The sequence below is a fragment of the Lathamus discolor genome, chromosome 10 (assembly GCF_037157495.1).
Source record: "Lathamus discolor isolate bLatDis1 chromosome 10, bLatDis1.hap1, whole genome shotgun sequence".
In the NCBI taxonomy this organism is placed as follows: domain Eukaryota; kingdom Metazoa; phylum Chordata; class Aves; order Psittaciformes; family Psittacidae; genus Lathamus; species Lathamus discolor.
Window position 1 is genome coordinate 10,585,129 of NC_088893.1, and position 23,477 is coordinate 10,608,605.

The 23,477-nt window shown below is 50.9% G+C and overlaps 1 protein-coding gene across 2 annotated transcripts in view; it reads left to right on the plus strand.

Moving 5' to 3' along the window:
• The first annotated feature begins 317 nt into the window (after window positions 1-317).
• Window positions 318-23,477, plus strand: part of SH3PXD2B (SH3 and PX domains 2B) — a 73,426-nt gene continuing 50,266 nt past the window's right edge. For both annotated transcript variants that reach the window (XM_065690339.1, XM_065690340.1), the window contains exons 1-2: window positions 318-538; window positions 12,984-13,064. In XM_065690339.1, the coding sequence (XP_065546411.1) occupies window positions 467-538; window positions 12,984-13,064 (153 nt within the window). In that variant the 5' untranslated portion in view covers window positions 318-466. The remainder of the gene's footprint in view (window positions 539-12,983; window positions 13,065-23,477) is intronic.

Consider the following 23,477-nt stretch of genomic DNA (forward strand, 5'->3'; position numbering starts at 1 on the left):
CAAGAGCAGGGTAAAGAGTCAAACCCCTGTGATGGAGCCCACACACAGGTCCTCCGTGCCAGGCAGGACGGCCAAGCCGGGACCCCTGCAGCCACCTCCCCACGATGCAAGCAGCCGGCCGCAGCTCTGGAAAGCTGCCCTTGGGCACAGCCGAGCCGCTCTCCCCGCTCCACCTCGAGCACGACGGCGCCGCGCACCCCCTGCCAGCCCCGCTCCTTGGGCGGACACGCGTGGGGCGGGCCGTGCCGGTCGCCCCTTTAAGCCAGCTACGGTGGGGCCGCCCCGTCGGCCAGGATAGGCCGGGGCGGGCCGGGGCCGCCTCCCGCCCTCGGCAGCGGGCGGGCAGCTCGGCGGGGCTCGGCTCGGCGCTGCAGGCTCCGGTCCCGGTTGCGTGCGGCAGTGCCTCCCCTAGCGCCGCCGCCGCTCCCCGCTTCGCCGCTGGCGCCGGGCTGCGAGGGGCAGAGGCATGCCCAGGCGGAGCATCGCGGAGGTGAAGGTGCTGGACGTGCAGAAGAGGCGCATCCCCAACAAGCACTATGTGAGTGGCGCGGCTCGGGGCGCCCGGCTCCGCCGCACCCGGCCCTGGGCAAACAAAGGCCGGGCGCTGCCGGCCCCGCTCCCCCATGGCTGCCCCGGCGGAGCCCTGGCGGGAGGGAGGAGGAGAAGGAGGAGGAGGAAGAAGAGGGCAGCGCTGCCGGGTCTGCCGCTCCTTCCCCCGGCGTCTCCCGTGGGGATCACCCGGTGTCCCCCTGCCAGCGGGGGACGCGCTGCCTCTACCCCCAGAGCCGTGCTGCTGGGGGGCAGGCAGGGACACGGCTGCGGTGCGGACCCCGTGCGGGACCCGCGGAGGGAGCGCCGGAACGTGCCCGGGGGTGGCCGGATGGCAGCAGGCACCCGGCGGAGATGGGGTCTGCAGGGCACCCCCGAGAAGTGCCTCTGCGTTAGGGAGGGAGCAGCGTTCGGCGGAGGGGCTCTGGAACCTGCCGGCTGCAGAGTCCCGGGGCAAGGAACAACCCGGCTCCTTCCTTCTGCGCCTGGGACGGTGCCACCGTTCCTGTGAGATGTTCCCCCGTGTCCTCTGCACCCATTCTGCCGAGCTACCCAGGGAGCGCATTCCTGTGTGCTCCAGGGCATCTTCCAAACTGTTGTGGGCTTGTCTCTTTTTGAAGGGGTTGGGCTTTTCTTTTTTCTATTATTTAAACTTTGGTGTGCTTCCAGGCATCCGTGGAGACCTTGTGGGTGAATCCTGGCAACAGCCGTAAAACAAAGACCAAAATGTTCTCCCCGCCCCATTCACCTCAGACCGGGGTGACCCAGTGACACAGTGTTCGCGGTGTAGTTGGGTTGTGAGGGGATGTGCTGTTTGCTTAGGCTGGAGTATTGCATGTCAGCAGAGCCAGGCTCCCTGAGCTCTTGGGAGATCAGGGGCTTCTCAGTGTCATCCTGGCTGGCCTGTGGCAGTGAGCAACACTTGGAGGGAAGCAGAGGGCAGGCCAGCTCTAGCCAGGATGGAGGGATGGGTATAGAGGGCTGTTACCTTCTGCCTGTATCCAGGGATGTAGGGGTGGCCGCTGCCACCTCAACCCCTTATCACCCCTTCTTCCTCTTCTGCCCTGCCTTTGACTTTATCAGCCTGTCCCAAGCTCCAGACGTGCCCCTCTTCCTGCTGCGTCCATCTCAGACTTAAATCATCATAGCTGGGTTATGCATCCAATCTGGAGGAGCATGTACGTGAGGAGATTTGCTGAGCTGCGAATGCATTCTGTTTGTCTTGGCGGATCTGTTGCGCTGCTGCCAGCTCCTGTAACGGGGCTGTGAAGGGGTTGCCTGCGGCTGCTCCTCTGCTCTCCGTTTAGGCCTTCTTGTTCCCTGGCTGGGGGCTCCGTGCACTCCTTAGGACCTGTGTCCCCCTGGCTGGGACATGCACCCCGGGTGCTGGACACAGTCTGTTTTGCGCACTGTCCCCACTCACTGTCCACCTGCAGGGTGGCATTGGGCAGAGCACAAATAATCCCTGTGAGGCTGGAAATCTGGGACAGGGGTGTTCTGTACAGAGAGATGTACAGCAGGGCAGCTGGGTGTGGGTACTGGAGCAGAAGCTCAGGGTTGATGAGAGAAGGCAGCTCATGACAGCCACTTGGCCGCTTGCTCCCTCTTCAACCAGTGACTCGAGTCCTCTGCCTCTAATCTTTCCCTGTACTTGCCTTGGACCAAAACCGAGCAGGGCTGAGCTCAGGGAGGGGCAGGCAGTGTGGAGTGAATGGGAGCACATGCCTTGTTTGAGGGAATTGATAGGAACTAGGCAGATTCACAAAGCCAGTTAATTATATGGAATCAAACCCTTCATGTCTTTTTTTCTTCTTCCTACTCCCGTAAAAAGAGGGAGAGGAGGGGCAGAAATCACATCTGAGTCATCTTGCTTTAGACTGTATCTGCTGGTACGCTGTAACCACAAAGTGTATGTGTTAAACGTTTGCTCTCTGGCTTCTCATTGCTGAGCATCGGTGTGCTCTCCTCCATCCTGTGAGGCAGCCGTTCGCTGTCCCTGGGGAGGCTGGAGGAGCAGGGGCACTCCAGCTTTTCCTCCTGTTGCCTCTGCACTGGCCTGACCGGCGAGTGACCCATGGCTCAGGCTCAGCCTTCTCTCGGCATCGGCGAGAAGCTTCTCTGTGCCGGACAAAGGTGCAGTTGTCTTGGCAGTGGTGAGACCACAGCAGAAAGTTGTGGATTCCAGTTTCCCAGAAAAGTGAGATCAAACCAGTGTTTCAAAGCCCTGGCTGATGCCTGTGGTGGGGAGGGGCTGTGGGAAAGGCCAGCTCTGTTCCGGCCAGCGTGGTTTGCCTGTCACCTTGGTAATTGATGCAAAAAGCATTGTGGTGCCTGGGACAAAGACTTGTCCTTTTTTTGCTGCTCTGATTCAAAGCAGGAGATGCAATGTTTCCCCAAATTCAGGCTTAGGCTGGACAAGGACCCAACAAGGTGCTGAATGGGGTTTGGGTAGCTGGGTGCCGGCTTGAACACAGGCTGAGTGTCTGGCTTTAGCTGGGATCTGAACACAGCCCCATGCCCTCACATGCCTGTGTGCCTGTGAATTCCGCTGGCTTAAATCCCAGTGCAAGAGAGCAGCGGTTCTGCTGTCCTGCCCCTTCTCCCCATGTGTCTGGTGGCTGTGCTCCTCTGGAAGGCTACGCTGGGACAGCAGTGCACTTGTCCCATCTCCTGTCCATCTTTACCCTGGTGACAGCCCAGTGCCTGACATGAGGGCAGGAGGGCTGGGTGCGTTCCCAGCCCAGGCATGTTTAAAGCCATTTGGGGGATAGGGAAAATGAGAAAGGCCTCTTGATTGCTTTTTCTCCTCAGTGAGGTGCTGACCCCTTTGGTGGGTACTGCAGTGAGCACCACTGGAAGGGCCAGGCTAAACTGCAATTAGCAGGGTGTGCTCTGTCCTTTGCGGGCTTTTCTCTGCTTGTGCTACTGGGAGGCTCTTGCTGCTGTGGTGTTGGCATGGTGTGAAGCCAACACGTCTGCTCCTGCTCATGTCAAACCAACTCTGCTCACACATGTGGAATGGCCGAGAGGGGCAGGGTAACCGAGCTTCTTGCTCTGAGTGATCAGGGCTTTGAATATGCTCTGCTGGCTGTGAAACCGTATCACGTTGTATTGCGGAGCCACCTCTCCTGGACTGCTAACCCCGACTGCTTCAGCTGCACTTGTGCTGCTTGTGTCTTTTAAGTTTTTTTCGTGGGCAATACCTGGAAGGGGCAGCAAGAAATGATGCTTTCGCAGGTGTTTGTTGCAGGATGCACTGCTCTGATTCTGTCAAGTAAACAACAGAGCTCGGGATCTCAGCAGCCCATTGTCCAAGGGAAGAAGGGGACTCCCGTCCTTCAGGCGATGGCTGCAGTGACATTTCCCATACAATCCTATGTTAAGTGGTTACAGCTCATGCCCCTCAGGGGCACTGCTGGCGAGTGCTCCAGGGCCATGCTGCAAATCTGGAAAGGCAAAGCCCAAGAGCAAGATTTAAAAATAATCATTCTGTGTGACAGCACAGCAGACTGTCATTGCTATGGTCTGGCCAAATCTCAACTGCTGATAAATGAATGTTTATTCAGAAAAGACCCAAAACAAAGCCATAGTTGAAACAGACTGAATTTTCCTTTAAAGGGCTTCACGCAGGATCTTTTTATAGTTTTGTGTTTGTTATTCTCTAGTAGATGCTTTTCCCTACTAAATCCAGACTTGAGTTGGTTTTCTTCCCCTTACGCAGACTTCAGGACCTTTTGTTTTAATACAGCTACAGTTTGTGTGTTATTTTATGTGTTAATAGCAATACCATCTTCATTTCTACAACCCATCCGCCAAGAATGTTTCTATAGTTTATGTTGTTTAAATGGTTGCTCCAGAGCACACACTAAAGTTTTACATATACATCCGACAGGAAGGAGAGAGCAGCATGCTGTCTGGTTGTGTTAGTTTGTTGGGAAACCTGGACTATGCTCTTGCAGGACTTCCTTCCCCAGCCTCCATGCATCCATGTATCTTTTTGAAAGAGGAAATTTAAACAGAGTGTGCAGCACAGGTTATTTTGTAAGCTCAGTTAAGATTGCGAACAAGGTGAATACCCATACATATTGAACCACTTCATTTGTGCCAGCTGCCTTGTGAAAGTAATCAACAGTACGTGTTGGAACCTGGAGCCTAGTTGATAGCATCTACGGATCTTTTAAAACAGGTTTGATGAAAACCACATTCAAAAAATAAATGTGTTTGATTTTTGATGTGGAAATTGTGATGTGATGATAGGTGTCTTCTCTGCTCTCATTGCTCGTAGTGGTGAGGCTGTTCATGGTTTCATTCAGTGTCCAACCTAACCCCATTGGTTAGCTGGAACTGAATATGGAGCATTCAGAGAACAGTGCTCAAATGGCAAGAGGACAAGAGCTGCTAATCCACAGGTTCAGTGGTTTTTCAGTGCTGTATATGTATAGAGCAGATGTCTTCTGAAGAACGTGCCTCATGGACCTGTATGTCACAGTTTCCCGGTCACAATGTGCCACATTGGAGCAGAGCTCTGTGGGGACCTGGCACAGCATCACCTTGTGCAGCTGTGATATTTCTGCTGTTATGAATCATACCGGTTGCTTGGCTTAAAAAGGGCATTGGGGCATGACTCCCCCGTGCTCCGCTCTCTGGGAGAAGTGACGGTGCTCTTGGTATGGTGGGAATGTCCTGTGGGGAGCCGAAGGAGCTGGATGTGTAAGACTGAGGGAGCAGGAGGTTCAAATGAGTAGTGTAAAATGAATGCAGGGGCCGTTAACTGATCTGGGCATGAAAGAGAGCAACAGCAAAACCAGAATGCATGAAGCAAGGCTGAACCCGGGAAGCTGGAGTCTTTGCTGTGGTGAGGAGTTCCTGAGTACTGGTGGCCTTGAGAGCTTTGAGGGCCTTCTGAGCATCCTTAGTGGTGTTTTGCTGCTGTATCCTGTGGTTCTGCTGTATCTCATCCCATTTCCTGTCAGCTGGCTGACACTCTCCCGCTCGAGGCAGGCAGGGCTTTTGGAGCCTGTAGCTGATAGAAATGTGCACCCATTCTTGAGCCTGACCCCGCTCTGCTGCACAGCACTACAGAGCACACCAATCCTTCCTTCCCCCTCTCCTCTCGAGAGAGTTGGGACTTCAGGGAGCCCTGTTAGCTTTGTGGGTGGAAACCAATGCTTGAGCGCAAACTCTCCTTTGTTTTTTCTTCCCTAGTCATGTTACTTAAGGCTGTTGAAAACCTTGAATGTCGCAGTTCAGTGGATGGGCCAAATTCTGCCTGGCACATGGCCACTGGGGCGGATGCAGCTCTGTGTGGAAGGCTGCTGCTTGTACTCTATTCCAGCAGTTGAACTTCAGCTCCGGGGCCATCCATCGGCTCTGCCTGCGTAGAGGTCTGGTGACCTTGATCCCTCACAGCTTCGCTTTGGAGGGTATCTCTATCTTCCAGCTGTTTCATGTAGCAGTGGGAAATAGGAAACAAACGAACCCATATGTTTGACCTTCAGTGCGACTGGGAGCAAACAAGTGGGTGCGTATGTTGTACAACTGAGGGGTTGTGCTGCAGCTGAGAGGGCTCGGTGGGTTGTCATTGTGGTCCCAGTGGTTGGTGTAACCCCACAAGTGTGTGCTTTTCAACCCAGCAGCTTTGTGAGTGCTGTGCCCTGGAAAGCCATACAGCAGAGCAAGAGGAGCTGTCACTTGCTGGGTTTTAGGGAGGGTACAGTCTAAGGGGTGAATCAGAGCAAGGGGAGATGCCTACTTTGTAGTCCTGGGTGCGTGGGCAGGCTGGCTTGAGTTACTTGCTGTGGTTATGAGGATATGCCTGTCCTCATGCTGCCGCATCCCCACTACCCAGCTCCTTCCTGCAGCTCTGACTTGTTGCTTCTGCCTCTCTCCTTTGCTAGACCAGAGGGACCACAGCAGTATCTGTGGTGCCCTGCAGTTACTGCTGAGATTGCTTCTCCGTGCCTTTTCTAGAGCCATATGAACCAACACAACCCTTCTTCGAGCTCTCCCTGTCCACAGAGCAGGAGAGAGGGGGTGACAAGGTGTCTGGGGCCAGAGCTGGAGGCTAGCTGTCCTCCTGCTCCAAGCTTCGATGTCCTGTGGCACAAGAGCCCCACACTCCTCTCCCCAGCCCCACACGCCTGCAGCAGTGGATGCTGATGGAGGGGGGCCAAGCACAGCAGCATGCCGCCAAGAACTTTCTTTGTTTCCAGCCACCTCCCTTCTTTTTTTTCTTTTCCTCTTACAATTTCCCACTCCCTTTTCTGTATTAAACCCGCTCTAGTTTGCCTCAATCCCTCAGCTGCTTTGGTTTCCCTGCCCCTTTGAATCTCTTGGTGCTCCCTTCTCCAGGGTGCAAGGTTCTCGCATCACTTCTCCATGTTTCAGGTTAGGGGGGAGTGCGGGTGGAATAGACACACTGATGCTTTTTCCCCTTTGCTGGCAAAAGATGCTTTAAATATGTGGAGTTTTCCACAGAGAGGTTTATTGTACATAGCCTCGCTGGACCCGAGACCACACAGGCTCCAACCCATTGGAAACAGCTCTGCCGACAGCTCTGCCTCTGCTGGAGGCTGTTATGTCTGGCTTTGATGTAGAAGCTCTGTTGAGTAGCCGGGGACCTACACTGATGCCTGCTGGTCATGGGTGAGCAGAACTGCATGTCCCTGCAGCCCCATAGAGGTGTCTTTCCATGTTCCATTGCATTGCTTTCCTCCCTGCCGTTGTTCATGTGCCTCTGGTGTGGAAATAGGAGGGTTTCAATGCGAGGAGCTCTGGTGAGGGGATGCTTTGGGGCTGTGGAAGCTCAGGGATTGCTGCAGAACTGCCCAGGGAGGGCTGCAGGGCTGTGTCAGTATGGGTGTGCTGCTCCTGGCCTCAAGCTGGTGTAGCTGGATGGTGCTGAGCTCAGGGAGGACTTGCTGCCCCATTCAGCCATGCACTGAGCGCCAGCAGAGAGCTCCCAGGCCAGCCAGCAGCTGCCCTCTTCCCAAAGCCTTACTTGCCCCTGTCCAGACAGGATGCCTTGCGAGTCTCCTTGGAAAACTTGGGAAAACTCCTCCATGGGAGGAGAGAGGCTGAAACTGTAGCTCTAGGTTTTCCTGCAGCTTCAGTCTGCCTTTTTCCATCTCGGATTTAAGCAGTCCAGGCTGTTTCCCAGGTCATGTTTTGTGTATGTCCACAGTGTGTTTATGCAAGGAGTCCAGAAGTGGTTCTTCCAGGAGGTCACACGGCCTCGTGTTTCAGAACGGGAAACTGTTTCTGTTATTATTTGATTTATTTGAAGTATCTGTTCTTAATTCCATAGCCTCAAGTCAGCCGCTTGAATCATCCCCTCTCTCTAGCCATGTTGTTGTACGGGACAGTGTGCCTATTGAGGAAGGTGCAAGAATGAGGGCTTGTGAAGGACTCCTGAGCCCTCAGTCCCTTTGGGTGGTAGAAGTCACCAGGAGCCATTGCAATCTGCAGCACTGAGGCTCTTTATCAGTCTCTGGAAAAACACTTCTGGGGTCTGGCAGCTCCCAAGGCTTATGCTTGCTGCTCATCTCTTTGAGGGGAAAAAAGTAAAATAGCATTAAATCTCTGGCTGCCCTTTCAGATAGAGATAATTCGTGCTGGCTTCTGTCCCCTCTGTTCTCGCGCTCGGGTCCCTGTGACTTGGCTGCTCTGGATGTGTGTCTGAGCTGGCTCCTGCAGCCTCCCTGCCTGACACTGGAGCTCACTCCCTGCCTGGGGTGCCTTCCTGCTTAGGAGGGGTGTCCTGGATGTCCCTCAGGCATTCAGCCTCTGTGAGTTGGCAGTGTTTCCCCTGGGCACCCTCGCTGCTGTGTGGGCTGATGGCAGCTCTCCTTGACAGCTCTGTTACAGTTGGCCGGGTGCCATTTGCTTTTCTTTTAGCAACCTGTCATCTTTTGACAGGTCCCTTACGAAGGTTTTCAGTCCCGCTTTCCACTGGCCTGTTCTCCCTCTGAGCTGCCTCTCCAGAGATGCTGGGGAGAGCAGTGACAGGCGTGGGGTCATGCTACAGGAATGCCATGGGGACCGAGCTTGTGATGTCTGTCCAGGCAGGCTGCAGGATCCCCTGGGCATCTTTATATTACTGGTTAGGGGACTTGGGTTTTAATGTGACCAAGGAGAATCTTGGGCAGTGGTGGTCCCGATGGTAAGCTTCCCAGCTGGTGATTTCTAAGTAGTTCGTATGTGACCAATTACTTGTAATGTAGGGAGTTCACAGAGCCCAAATCCCTGTGGTGTGTGTCAGAGTTCAGCCTTTTGCAGGCTTCCATATTCTGTGAAGGATCTGATCTGCTTTTGCCCTCCACAGGACAGAAGCGTAGAGAGCGTTTGGTGTTAATGTGAAGGGCTCCTCTCCTCTGTTATTAAAGATCCATCTGCACCTCCAGCACTGTCCCCATGGCCCCTGGGAGCGGAGGGCAGGTCTTGTTTTAGCCTTGCTGTGGCTGACAAGGTTGTTCTGTCTGGAGCTCCTCCTGCTCTGTAACAATGGGCTTGCTGCAGTGTAGGACTGTGATTTCATGGCTCGAGGGCAGGGGAGCTGGTGGATGGAAGAGGAGCGATGGGGGGCTGAGTGTGCAGGCATGGGACTCTTTTAATCCTGAAAGCAGGATTTTGTGTATATGAGTGACCCTGAAAGCTCTGTGCTTCTATCACCTTGCTATTGTAGGACAAACACCATGAGCTGCGTCTCAAGGATTTCAGAAGCATGGGCATGATTTTCAGCTATTCCCCCCTAATCCATGGCTGAAATGAAGCTAAAGAGGGTTCAGTCCTGGTATTTTCTGCCAAAAGCGATTGGGTTCTGCCTGGTGACTGCTTCCAAACCTCAGCTTGGCCTGTTGCCTTCAGGCATCAGACTGGTTTTGACGTGGCACGTGTGCAGTAGTGTAGGCTGGAGCAGAGCAAGGGATGGGAGTGGGGCATGGTAAGGCATCCTTCCCGGAGGGAGGGGAGCTGCTGGTTCCCAGGTTTCACCGAGTCAGCTAGTTCCCCTCCATGGTGCAGACCCTGTCGCTGGCCCAGGAAGGGCTGTACATATTTAGATAGCTCTGCCTGTTGGTTTTGGCCAGGGGCCCAGCACACGTGATGGGGGTCCAGAGCCCCCCTCTTGGATCTGGCTGCCCGCTGCCTCCCTGCCATCTGCTGGGCTCTCCACACCCCTCAGGGAAACACGGGGAGGGATCCGAGCAGCTGCTCCCCTCTTCCCAGCGGTGCTTCCCCTGCGTACGTGTCCCCGAGGCAGTGCTAGCTGCAGCCCTGGGAGATCCTTTTGCGCTTTCCATGGAAAAGGCCTGCTGGTGGTTTCTCTGTGTTATTTCTTTAAAGGACCATAGAAATTGGAGTTGGAGAAAACCCATGAAATAACTGTTTCCACATGCCCTGATCCACACAGGCAGGCTGGGAAAAAGTCTGTCCTCAGAGCAGCCTCTGCAGGATCAAGGGCTGTGGGAGCCAGTGATGGTGTGGATCCTACCAGGACAAAATTGGCTTTGTTTGAGCTGGTACTTCGTGGTGGCTGCTCCTGGCAGGACATAGTGCAGCAAGGCCAGGAGGGGACACTTCAGACCAAGTGCAATGCTTTAAAAACTGTCTTGATTATTGAAAGTGTCTTCCAAAAGCACCTGAGAAAGGGATGGTGCCTATGGGAGCCTGGTGCCTATGGGAGCTTGGTGCCTCATCACCTCCAGTCCGTGTCAAAACCATCACTGAGTGGCCAATGGCACCATTCGTACCTTTCAAAATCTGCACTTGTGTTGTCAGTTGAAGATATCACCTGAGTTACGTTTTCTGGTGTCTTTTTTAGCCGTAGGACAGCAGGGGCTGGATTAGGTATTGGCAGAGACCAAGATCTGTGGTGGTTTTGGCCACCAGAATACCTCGGTGGGATACAGCAGAGTACAGGACAAGGAATATTTACAAGGAGAGAGGAACACAGCTTTACTGAGACAGTGTTCTTATCGATACTGAGGAGCTCCTGTTCCTGTGGGCTTCCCCATCTTCTCTGCTTTCCACAAATAGGCACAGAGATGCCCCTGGAGACATTTCCGCTATCCAAATGGGACGTGCAAGAAACTGTTATCCAGGCTCCTGGGAGATTCTCATTTCAGCAAAATCAGAGTGAGCTCATCAGCTGGGAGAAGCGCTCCTTCCTTCAGTTGCAAAGGGTGTAATAAAGTGTGGTGTGCCCTCAAATCTCATGGCTTTATTACACTTAAGAGCTTTGAATTCATTTTGGCTTGAGCAAATCCACATCCTGATTAAAATCCCAGTCTAATAAGCTGTTGACTCCAAATAAAGGCAGGATAGGAATAAACAATGAAGAAAAGTTGGCTCTTCCTCCTGCCCCAGTGGAAGGCTTTCTCCAGCCAGCAGTGATATAACCCCGTAAAGTGCTGTAGACTGGGTAAGAAAGCTGGGATATCAGCTGAGCTTCCAACCAGAATGAGCTCATGCTGGCTTGATGGCAAGTCCTGCAGTGAGGGTAAAGGCAGCTTGGATGCTTACTTAGCATCAAGTTAACACTTAGTTTTCTGATGGCATGGTGGTGACTGTACGGATGCTGTCACATACTTCAGAGGCCGTGTCATGCAACTTTATCTGTTTTCATTGCGAACTGTGGCCAGCCAAGTTGTATCTGACCTGCTGACGTCTAGAAGCATGTTCTTGAATGGACATTGTACCTGAGCCAATGCAGAGTACTTGTCAAGCCATGTTTGTGGTAAGTAAGCACAGTGTCTGGGCCTCCCTTGCAGCAAATCATAGTCCATCCAAGGTTCCACAGCTGCAACAGATGCTGTCTTGAAGAAGCCCTTTGTCTTCCTTGTGTTAATATGCAGAAAGAGCAGGTCTTTTGGCTCAAAAAAAGAATTTGTGAATGGGGAGGGTTGTGATTAGCTGAATAAAGCCTGTAAGATGATGCTGAGTGAGTCAGATTTTGTCTGGGAGATGTTGGTGGTGCCTGTGACACCCAGCCAGCTCACTGCAAGTCAGCAGAGTGCCTACAGCTGTGTTTGGGCTGATCATCTCGTTTAAGAGAAGTGGTCATTGAGTTGCTGGGTTGAAAGTACTGAAGTTCTTTATTTTAGCAATAAGGACTTGCTTCATCTTGCTGCCTCTTTTTCCAACTTAATTTGGAAGTGATTCCACTGGAAAGAGTGCGTCATTCCTCAGGAGTCTCCCGAGTCTCCTCACCTTGGAGGGTCATGCAGCGTCAGCCCTCTGAGCAGCAGAGTGAGTTTTGGTTAGACTCTTTTAGTACAGCATTTGAGCAGGCTTGATGAGCTCAGATAATTCAGTGCTGTGCTACCCATTTGAATCTCCTGGTGTTTGAGTTTCGATGTTGGGCTGGGATGTTGGTCACATTCCAGGACCTGGAAAAATGTGAGAAACCTTGTGAAACTCTTGATGGATTCCATTTGAAATACTAAAACAGCATCTTAGGAGTCCTCACACTTAATTATGTTAGCTGAAGTTCTAGCAGGTCTGTCCACCTGAGCTTCTGAATGTTTGTTCCTGCTTCAGTGAATCAACACTCGAATTACTGGTGGAAATAAGCAGGACATGACAGTTAGAAGAGAAAGTGCACATGCCCTCATTCTGCTTAGCATTCTGCTTGGTCAATCTGTTATCAATTAGCGAAGACTGGTAGTGTTACACTGGTGTCTCATGGGGGGTCATCTTTGGTTTCTGTGAACAAGCAGCAAGGACATTAGATAAGTAATTGCTTAATCCTGTTATTTGCTTCTTGTCTTTCATAGAAGAATAAAAAACAAAACAAAAAAAAAGGCTTTTCTTTTTTTATCCATCCATCACCAGTAAAAGCTTGTGAATAACCTGCAATTACCATCATTGATTGTGTGCCAGTTTAAAGAACAGGAGGTAATTTGCACCCCAGCAAGTTTAAGTAAACAAAACCTCAGAGCTGCTTATGGCAGGACAGATGGAGTTTCACACCTTCTGGGTTTGAGTCTTTGCAAGCCCCAGCCCTGGGACCTGGGCTGGCAGTGGTGTTTGGTGCTGCACCCTATGGGCTTTGGGATCTCAACATCAAACTTGATGCTGCAGCCATAGATGGGACAGCCACGGCATAGTTATTAGCTCGTAATGTGGTTGTGTCTGGAGTAACTTCAGCTGTGGTTTTACACAGAATCACCCTTTCACATTCGATGTATGTCCCTATTTAGGGGTGGGGAGCTGTCTTAGTTCGCAACTAGCAATAGGGATTTAGTAGACATCAGTGGAGCTTCATAATTTACACTGAAATATTTTCTTGTATTGCTGAAATGACTTCAAGTTCTCCCATGAACTTCCCTGGTTGACATCCAGCAGTGGGGTTGCGCTGGAGCTTTAGCAGCTTTTGGGTTGTGGTACAGGTCATTGAGTCACTCCTCTCTGATTTCTTCCTTTGTTCCCCACAGGTATACATTATCAAAGTCACCTGGTCCAATGGGTCCACAGAAGTCATATACCGACGGTACAGCAAGTTCTTTGACCTGCAGGTAAGCGTTTCACCACTCCTTGGGGTTTTGGCTTGAAAGATGTGGTCAGTTGGGAAGCGCCGTTTCTGCCTTACACTAAGCACACCTTTTGTCATCTCCCAGAAAATGTTTTGGGTTGAGGAAACTTGAATGCAATTTTGGACATCCTTGAGAAACCAGGAACAAGCCAACCCCAAGAGCTGGACTTTTTGCTCCAGTGCCTCCTGTGCATTGGTGGGGACACCCGAGGTCTTTTGCATGTCCCAAGTGTTACAGTTCTGCTGTCACTCCCTGGACTAATGCACACAGGGCTGTGTAGGTGCGTTTGAATTCCTGCAAACCTCTGCAAGCGGTGGGGGTTTTGTTGGGTTTTTTGTTTGCTTTGAGGGGATTTTGTTGAAGTTAGGCCCAAAGTCCATCCCTGCAGAGCTAATAAATGCTGCTGTCCCAGAAAAACAGGGCTGCTGTTGACAAGCGCCAGTTCCCTCTGCCTGTGTCCCACTGGCTGGTGTTTTGGGGAGCAGACATTGGGGAAATGCAGAGCACTGCCAGCCCAGAGGGCAGCTGCTTTAGCAATTACCTCCTGGTGTTGGGGGGAGCCAGGAAGAAAATGGAGTCAGGAGGGAGAGAGGAGGCTGGAAAGGCAATTGGGAGAGGATGGGTTGCAGAAAACTGAAGCTGGTGTTCTGGGCGGGCAGGCAAAGGGTGTTTTCCACCCCCTCCACGGGGGAGATGAGCCAAGGGGTCTGGCTGAGCTTTATGGGCCAAAATACAAATGGAGCTGTTGGAACAGGCTTTGTGCAGATGAGGAAAGAAAATGCATGAAGGGATCTATGGACCAGCAGCAGCTGCCAGAGTTGTCACTGCCATGTCACTTATGGTCTGTGCACAGGACCGGGGGAGGAGCTGGGCACCCTCTGTCTGCGGTGACCCTCTCAGGTGAAGCTGAGCATCACTTTATGCTTTATTTGAAAGGGTGCTATGGTTGCCTTTCCTGAAATTGCTGCATCCAGGCACAAATACGCTGTTAAAACTACAGCACATCTGGGTCTGTCCAGCCAAGCAAGCCCATGGGAATCCAGATGGTTTTCCCAGGTTCAGCTGGTGTCAGTTCAGCCTGCGTAAGCCTAGGATTGTGTGGGACGGCTGCTCACATCTGTGATGCCCTGTCTCCTGCCCAGCAAGGCACTTTCTGCAGAGCCATGGATATGACTGTGAGGGTGAGCACATGGAGTAAACACTTTGAGAGCCCAGCTTTGGCAAGACCCTGGGTGTCCTTACCCTGCCCCATGATGCTGTTCCACAGCATCGTGCCAGGCAAGGTAAGGTAGGGTGGCACAAGTGGCTGCTGGTGCAGGCAGGGGTTAAGCTGTGTGTTGCTGCTTGTGTAACCAAGGAAATATTAAAGTAAATAAACAGGGAACAGCTGTTGGGCTACAGCCAGGGCTGGAAGGAAATGGAACTAGTTTCCTTCTCTGCAGCATCTCATCTTCACTGGTGCTGCAAGGTGGTGGCCAAGCCCATGCCATCATTTGCTGCGAGGTGGGCACAGTCCTTTGGAGTTTATATGTGATAAACTTGTGCTTCCAAATGTGCTGTTTTCCTGGGCTGCCTTGTTCCTTGTGAGGAAGAACATGTAGGGAAATAGTGGCTGTCTTTCCTCATTTCCTCCCCTTCCATCTTGGCTGGAGCTGTGCATGCTCCTAGATGGGAAGCGTCATCACTGGAGAGTGTGTGAAGCCAGAGACTCAAGCTGCTTCTGCAAAACACCCTGCAGCATCTTTAGAGGCAGAGATGCTTTATGTATAAATATATATTGTGCATTTATATATATACATGTATAAATATATAAATATGTATAGCTTCCCATACATACATAGGAAGGTATAAAGCAATCATGTTCCCCTTCCCTGTTCCCTGTAGCTTTCTCTTTAAAAAAGAAATAACTGCTCCTTTTTGGCTCTGTTGAAAGAATGAATGAAGTTGTGGTTTTTCCCTTCCTTCCCCCTTATCGCACATGCTTCCTGGTATCCTTATGTTAAACTTGTGGTGCAGTGCAGTGGAAATTGGATTGAAAGGCAAGGAGTGAAACAAAACCTCTTAGCACAGTGGAAAAAAATGCTCTAGGTAGGATTGGTAGCATTGACTGTTGCTGTTGCTGGAGGCCTTTATTATATGACTGTTGGATGATTCTGTGCCAAATTTAGCTCTTTAGGCAGAAATTTTCCATGCTGGAAATTATTCATGCCTTTGGTTATTAAGAGTAGAAAACCACCCAAAACCCCCACAAAACAACTGACTGGCAAAAATGGTTCAGCTGCTTCTGAAGGCGTAGTAAGAGGGGAAAATATTTCTCCCGGGTCCAGTTCTGATGATCTTTTTGATGTGTTGGAGGAAGAGTTGGAAACTTGATCGCAGGTGATCCCTGTGTCAAGAATCTGTCTTTCATGTTCTCCAGTGAAAATCCATCCAAATTTATGCATATTTAGGGCCTTGAGCAATCACAGAACATGCATGTTTGGGTAGAGATATTTGTTAATTCCATATCTAAGTTCCCAGTGATTCTGGCTGCACTTTCCATGCTCCTGCCGGAAGCTGAGCAGGGTTTTGGTTTTTCTATAGCAGTTCCTGCCACATTCGGGTCAAGGTTGGTGCACCCTCTTTTGCTGTCAGTGACCCTCCTGATTAACCCAGCCAGGAGGACAAGGAAGCCATTTGATCCAAGTAGGGGAGAGGAGAAGAACGTCTTGGGCCAGGAGTGAGGGCTGACCCTGGGGAATGATGTGACGTTGCAGTTTGGAGCAGCGCAGGCACCATCATGTGAGTGGCTGGGGAGTTTCTCCTCATATTCCCTGTGGAATATCCCACAGCTGAATCGCTTGTCACCTTCCATTGTGGCCAAACAATTATTTTAGGAGTAGGGCCAAGTGAAACACATGCACGCTTAGTACTGACAGCCTCGCCGGCTGGGCTGCTCCCACTGCAATCAGAGGGCAAAGTGTCCATGCCTCCCCAGCCAGGCAGGAATGACAAAACACAAACTGCCAGCTCAGCTGAAACAGGGATGAAGGCTGGAGTGCTCACAGCGTTGGTCTCTGCCGCATCTGGATGCAAAAGCATCAGACCAACCATGTTCCCCATACTGGAATGGGGAATGTCAAAAGCCGCCTTGCTGGTCGCAGTAATGCCTCAGGCTGTGCTGTTATTAGCTGGGAGAGTTCAAGGTGTTGTTTGAATACTGTGAACTTGCAGAGCTCTTCCCTTTGGCTGCCATTGATACCCGAGGGTGAGCCCCTTCTGCAAAAGTCCTAGTTTATAGCTCACTGCTGTGGGCTGTAAACAGCCTTTCCAAGCACCATCCTGCTGTTGTCTTCCAAGGGTGTCAGGATCTTCTTCTGCCTAATTACATGCTTTCGTCCCATTGACCATGGTCACACAGGAGATTGTCACCCCCTTGCCAAGAGCTAATGATCAATATTCGTTCTGCAGTTCAGCTCGTGTGTCTCAGCATGAGGCACAGGTTGCTTCGTCCTGGTCCAGTGTTTTGAGCAGATGAAGTAGTGGCCCTCATCCCTTGGGAAGGTGCAGGTCATACCCTTTCCTGCTCTGGGGTTGTCAGAGGAAGACTTAGTGTACTATGCTAGGCAGTGAAACTGGGAAGCAAATGCTTAAGCTGAGGAATACCACTTCCATCTCCTATACACTGCCCACTGCAGGAGGAAACTTTCAGCAGCCTGGGCAGTGTTCAGGAGTGTTTTTGCTGTGTGGGTTCTGTGTTCAGATTCCTACCACCTCTCCTCCTTTCTTTCTCCATAAATGTTTTCTGTCACACAACAATTTACATAAGAGCAACTTTACAGGGATTAAATACAAAATCTAGATGAAAATTGTAATTCTGAAATTTGAAACCTCAAGTATGATTTGTAGTAAATTTGTAACTACAGCTACTAACCTGAGTTCTGCATGAATCTCTTGGCTGGAGGAATAATTTCCTTAGAACAGGACTGAGAATCTTTCATAATGCTCAGTATGCCAGATGTGAGCTATTGGGAGCAGATGGATGCTGTTCCGAAGAAATAAAGGCAATAAGATTGATGCTTGCAAGGATGCCAGTTGTATTCGGGACACTAACTGGGGCTGGCAAGTACGCTGGAAATGTTAGCTGGCATGGAAGTTGGTAATCAGATATGTGAGTGGCTGTCTCTGATGGACAGATATAGAGGACTGAGGTCTTGCATGCCTGAGAGACTTCCAGCCCTGCTGGTGAGGGAAGAGCCATGCAGTGACTACAGGGCTTTGTTGGATCACGCTGGATGCATCACTCGGGAGGAGGTTAACAAGTCTCTTGGAAGGATCCTCTTTAAACCGTTGGCTGTAAGAAGCAACACTGTTGGTTAGAGAACAGATACTGGCTTGTATTTTGTGTTTCTTTTATGGAAACCCCCAAAAAGAAACATTTTTTCCCCACTCTGTAATTATGAGTTCGTCAGCCACGATGGTGGTTGTTTCAAGTCTTCATGTGACCAGGAGCCACTGTTGTCTTGCTGTGCTTCTAAAATGTCCTCTACATCCAAACCCTACACTTTTTCACCTTTACCACTATTACTGGACCCCAGTGCTTTCCCTGAGCAGGAGCTCTGCTCCATGTCCTCAACCTCCTCTGCCTTTCAGCTGCAGCCATCCTCTCCTCAATCAGGAGTCTTTGCCTGGCTCTTCTCAGTCCTGTCTTGTTTTGGTACCCCAGACAGCAAGGTGTGTGGCTCTGCATCTGGGAGCAACTTCATTGGTCACAAAGTGAGCTGCTCACAAAGTGAGCTGCTTGCGAGCTGTGATGGAGCCGGCTCTCAAAGCTCCGCCTTGGAGCAGGCTTTGCTGTTCATACCATGTCCTGCCTTTTTGCCACCGAAGCAGAGGCTTTTCCTCTGGCAGGTAGCTGCAAGCCCTTAAAAATGAAACTGCCATTCATGGAATCCTAGAATGGTTTGGGTTGGAAAGGACCTTAAGATCATCCAGGTCCAACCACCTGCAACGGGCAGGGACACCTCACACCCATGTCGCCCAAGGCTCTGTCCAACCTGGCTTTGAACACTGCCAGGGATGAAGCATTTGCCACTTCTGTTCCAGGATGCCTTCCTTGGGGACAGTTTATCCCAGGCTTTTCCCCTTGTAGTCAGAAACCTTTCATTCGGTCCCTGTCCTTGTGTCCTGGGTTTACCAGGAGCCGTTTTGCTCCTTCTTTTCTACTTCCACAAAAAGGCCCTTTTCTGAAGCATTTCCTCTTGTTTCTGACCAAAAGGGCATTACTGCATGAGGAGACTAACAGGAAACATACATAATAATATTTCAATTTCACTGGGTTCATTTGCTGGTGAAAAAAAGATATTTAAATTCTACAAAAATGGTGAAAGAAATCCCAGCCAGCACAGGCTTAAGGACTGCACTGAATAAGACAGGAGGTTTGAACACGATATCGTAGATGTGACTGCTATAGGAGAGGGTGATGCTGCATGGCTGCTTCTCTGCACAGAGGCTTAATTTTGAGCCCAGGGATAGAGATGTGATATAAGCTGGAGTAAGTGTGCTCAATGCATGATTCAGACAGAAAAAATTAGAATTTTAAGCAACATTAAAGCTGGCTCTGGCTCTCTCCCTCACTCCTTTCTGCGTGTGCATTGAGTGTGTTTCCCAGTCCTCTTGCTTGTCCATATGTTTAAGAAATCCCTCAGGTTCTTAGCTGGAATCTTTCAGCTTTGACCCACCTGGAGCGATGTCATCTTGGAGAGAGCCCTGCAGCCCTCAGGCCAACAGCTTTGTGTGTAACACAGAAAAAATAGGCTGTTGAAGTGGTGCCTGCTTTTATGAGAAAACTGGCAAAAGGCAACGGTCTGTGCGTGTCTTCTCCATGTGGTGGATAGATTAGCTCTTTTGGAGGGGGTTCTGCACTACTTGTGTGCGTGCAGCCACCAGGCAAAGATGGGGAGGGAGGAAAAGTCAGTGTCTTAGTAATTCAGACTGCATTAAAATGTGCTCAGAAGGCGTTATCTGGCACACAGAGAAGAATTGTTCTCATCAGCCTGTTTCAGGCAGTTGGACTCTTGAAAAATTAAAATGAGCCTCGTGCATTGCTTCCAGTACTGTGAGCCCTGTGCTCGCCTTCCTCTGCCTGCACCACCACACCTCCTCTTCGTCTGCTCTTCAACCTGGGCTCCTGGCAGGGCACAGCATTCACAAAGGTGAAGTAGATGTTATCTTAATTCTCCAGATATGAAACGCAAGGGGCAGACGTGCCAGGTAGTGTGACCCAACAGCACAAGGCCCCTTCAGGTGGGAACACAAGCCAAGGCACCAGGTAGATTACACCCCTCTTCTGGGTCATGGCTGGTCCTGGCAGCCTCTTTGATGCAAAAGCCCTAAGGCATCTCGGCGGCGCTGTGGCTGCAGGAGATGGATGGATGTCTTTCTGTGTTCAGGGATTGTAAACAAGGTTCTTTCGATAGCTATTTCGTAACAGGAATCTTATTTCAGCACTTTGGGGATTTCTTTTTCCTCCAGGGTTTATGGAGTTCAGCAAAATTCTGCAGGGTTGCGTGTGCAATGTACTTTGTGGTTTCACCCTGCCACAAAAAACCAGGATCTCGCTGTTAGACAGCTGGATCATGAAAGACAGGCCCTTGCGTGACCAAGGACAAGAAAAACCCCCCAGCTTCCTACGGCAAGGTTCCTGCTTTGTAAAGCAACTATTTGTTTCCTCTGTGCCCAGAGGACTGCACTGAGAGCTGTGAACTTAAGCACCATGTGCAGAAGTATAGAAACAGTGAATTGCTGTAATCGAACCCGACAGAAGAAACGGTTCCTGCTAACTAAAGACTACCTCTGTCTGTAAAATCCAGCCTATATTTTTCCAGCAGTGCATCAGAGATCATCATCGTTCTCCTCCTCTCTCCCTTCACAGGGAGCATGCATGGTCCAATGCACTTCAGCCTAGTTAAAAGTTGGCTCCTTAATTTTTCCTCTCTCCAAATGTCTCCCATTTATAGCTTTCCAGCATTTGGCAGGCGGGAGCCAGCGCATTCCCATGCGTGCTAGCGCCAAGGCAGGTCAGTGAGTTATAATTGGCTCTAGCTGGCACCCTGACTAGCTGCTGCGTTCTATGCCTGGCAGCGAGCGGGGCTGTGAGCTGCTGAAAGCCGTGCCTGCCTCTGGGAAACGGCAGCTTGTCCTCCTGGAGAGTCCGTACGGATGGAAGTTCCCAGGGCTGGTGCACACTGGGGCGAGCGCGGGCAGTGCGTGTCTGCAGCAGCAATCATTTCCAGTTCTCGTAGCTAAAGCTGTTTCTCGAGCAGCTGCTGGGAGCAGCGCTCGATGAGTTTTGGTTTATTCCAAGCTGATGGCCAGCATTTGCCTTTTCCTTTTGCTTCAAGCATGTGGCTCCGCAGGCTTTGTCTGCACCCTCGCCAGGTTTCTGCCACCCTCCCTCTTGCCTCCGGAGCAGTTTTGCTTCTTGCTGGTTTGCTACAGGCCCTGAGGGCTCCCACTCGCCTCCTGGCTGCCATCTCTGCTGGCTCCCATCAGATGATCCTTTCTTGTTCCCAGGCTCATCGCCTGGCCCTGCCGTGGTGGCCTTGTGGCAAAGGAGAGCTGGCTCCTGAGCCCAGGCTCTGTTCATTCATCCCTGCTGGCATCCCCTGTCTCCTTCCCTCTGGAAACTTGGCAGAGTAGCTGGAGGAGGCGCGCTTTGCTTCCCAGCCCTGGGGGAAGTGTGTCCCACTTAAAGCTTTGCTTGGTGGGTGCAATCTGTAGGGGAGCTTCTGCTGAGTGTAACCCAGGAGAGAGGAAGCATAAAGATGGAGAGGTAAAAAGTTTTGCCTCCTTAGGGTCAGAACTAAGATCCTTGCTGACCGTCTGCTGTGGGTTTATTTCAGTAATGTGTTTAAAAGTTGTGCTGTAACGCAAGGAGAGGGGTTACACTCCTCTCTCTGTCTCTGGGTGAGCTGATGCCCTTCCACTCCCCAGCTACATAATGAAAAAGCCCTGGAAATTCAGCTGCCCCATTCATGGGAGGGCTGAGGGGCATCCCTGGGAGGGCAGGAGCTCACTGCTGGCCCCTCTCCAGCCCATGGGGAGGTGCCCAGGTGCCTGCCTGGAGCTGGTTGTGGCCAGGGGCTTTGATGAGGTTTGTGTGGGTCTGGGCTGATGCAAGCGTCTCAGTCATTCTTAATCAACCTAATGCAGCTCAGTTTTCTGGTGGAAAGATCTGCAATTTATGTCATGTAGCAGCAGCTCTGGATCCGAAACAAACCAGTTTCAAGCTGCTTGCAGAAGAACCAAGGATGGAACATCACAAAGTGTCTCAGAGTCCTGATCTTTTTAGCAAAATGGCCAGGTCCTGTGTGTAATGCTAAATCTGTATGATACAGTATGGACCATAGCATGCACTACACATATTTTGTGGGCATCTAGGAAATGGAAGCATCTGTGTAGTTTTGTGGTGAATGGGAGATGGAAATAAGAGCTGGGAGATGCAGAGGGCCATGGTGGCTCCGGGGTTCTCCTGCCCTTGCAGAGGGAGGTGATAAAGCTGAAAGAACAATATGTTCTCCTGCAGTCCGGATTTTCCACTTCTTTTCTGTGCCTTTCATTGGATGTCATGGGTCTTCCACAGTGCTGTAAATCACTGCTCCCACACTGGCTGTTAAAAGTGCTTTTGGTGAAGGATGTCTTGCAGTCTCAGAGTCCCCTTGCAAAGTGAGGTGTAGACCTCTGCAGTGATCTTCCTCATGTGCCTGGGGACAAGTGAAGAATTTGACCGTTTGCTGTACCTTCCCAGTGCTCTGCTCCATCTGAGAAGTGATGTTCCTTTCCTCTTTCCTTGCATGTTTTTTTTCCTTCTCCTATATTCTCTCTGCCTTGAGGCTTGTCAGGCTTCTCATTGCTATCTCTGGGATCCAGCACAGACTTTCCTGGGTATGTGGCAGGCATCCTGTGGGAGGGATGAGGGAGGCCCATCTGTGCCATCTGCAGCAAGGCAGCTCCACAGGCTGGACTAGGGGAGACCTCGCAGGGAGAGAAGGATGGGTGTGCAGGATCTGCCCTTCCTCTGTGATTCATGCCTTCCAGTTGGCCGGGAGTGGGGAGGGGAACCTCCTTAACCAGAAAATGGAGAGGGGAAAATGAGATGTGGTGCCAGCGGGAGGATGCTGTAGGGCTCCAGCAGCCAGCCTGTTCCCTTTTTGATGCCATGGTGACTCCGTGGTTTTCCTGCCAGTGGCTGTGGCTGTGCCTTTGCTTCTGTAGAACCCTGTGGTTCTCCACTGTCACAGAGTATTCCAGTGCTGCCGGGTGCATGGCACCCTTTCTGCCCATCATCCCATCACCTTGTGGATCTCACACATCCCCAGGCTGCTGGGTACTGCTCTACACCCTGTTTTATGGTAAATCCTATATTCTGGTGTTATCCAGAATTGCAATGTGAACAATAACCTGTGTGGAAAATGGTCTCCCTTGTGAGCTGGTGGCAGGAGGAGAGTCAGCATTTTCCTTGTGTTAATTCACCACTCTGAGCCTTTCTGCCTTACTGGTACCATATCTTGAGGCCTTTGCAGTAGGAATGATTTACTGAGTGGTGAATTATAAATGATGTTTATGCCTGTCTTTACCTGGCAGCATGGAAATTCGATCTTCAAAATTAAATTTGGTGTAATTAAGGTTGGTGAATTTATTGTTTTAATACTGTCTTTGATGACAGAATTTTAGGGTTTGAACAAGAAAAAGCTTTCATTCAGATGAGTTTTTTTCAGTGCAGATAGCATATTAAATTAGCCAAACCAGGTATTTTTTAATAGGCAAGGTGCTGTTGTGCACCTCGCAGAGAATTCCTTGTGGAGAATTTCCTCTGCAAGCTCAGCCTGCTGATCATTTACCATCAACTGTGCTCTGGTACTTAACCTTTTTGGGGAGGAAGGAGGTACTTTGTTATAGCAGACTTTGAGAAATGCCTCCCTCAGTGCCGAGTTTGGGTGTAAAGAGGTTTGGGACCCCCTTGGGGCTGGTCCTCCCCATGCTGGCATCAAACCAGCTCACATCCCTGCAAGCTTGGAGGGGCTCCAGGAATGATGAGGAGGAGGGTGGAGGGGAGACCTCTCCCTGTCTTTGTGCTGCAGGAGAAAAGTTCAGTTGGTTCAACTATGTTGTGCAACTTCACATTGAGGGACATCTTGCCCAGGCACTGCAGAGCCATCCGCACTGCTGCTATGTTCAGCCTTGCAGAGTGCAGCTTCCATTTGGGGGGATTTTTCGCTTGTTTTGGGTTTTTATGAATAAATATTGCTCGAAAATGCAGGAAATGTTTCTTAGAAAAGTAAGTTGTGGGTCTTGCTCTCTGTCTGAGAATTTCTACCTGTAGAGCCACTGCTGGCAGCAGGCGTTGCTCCTTTC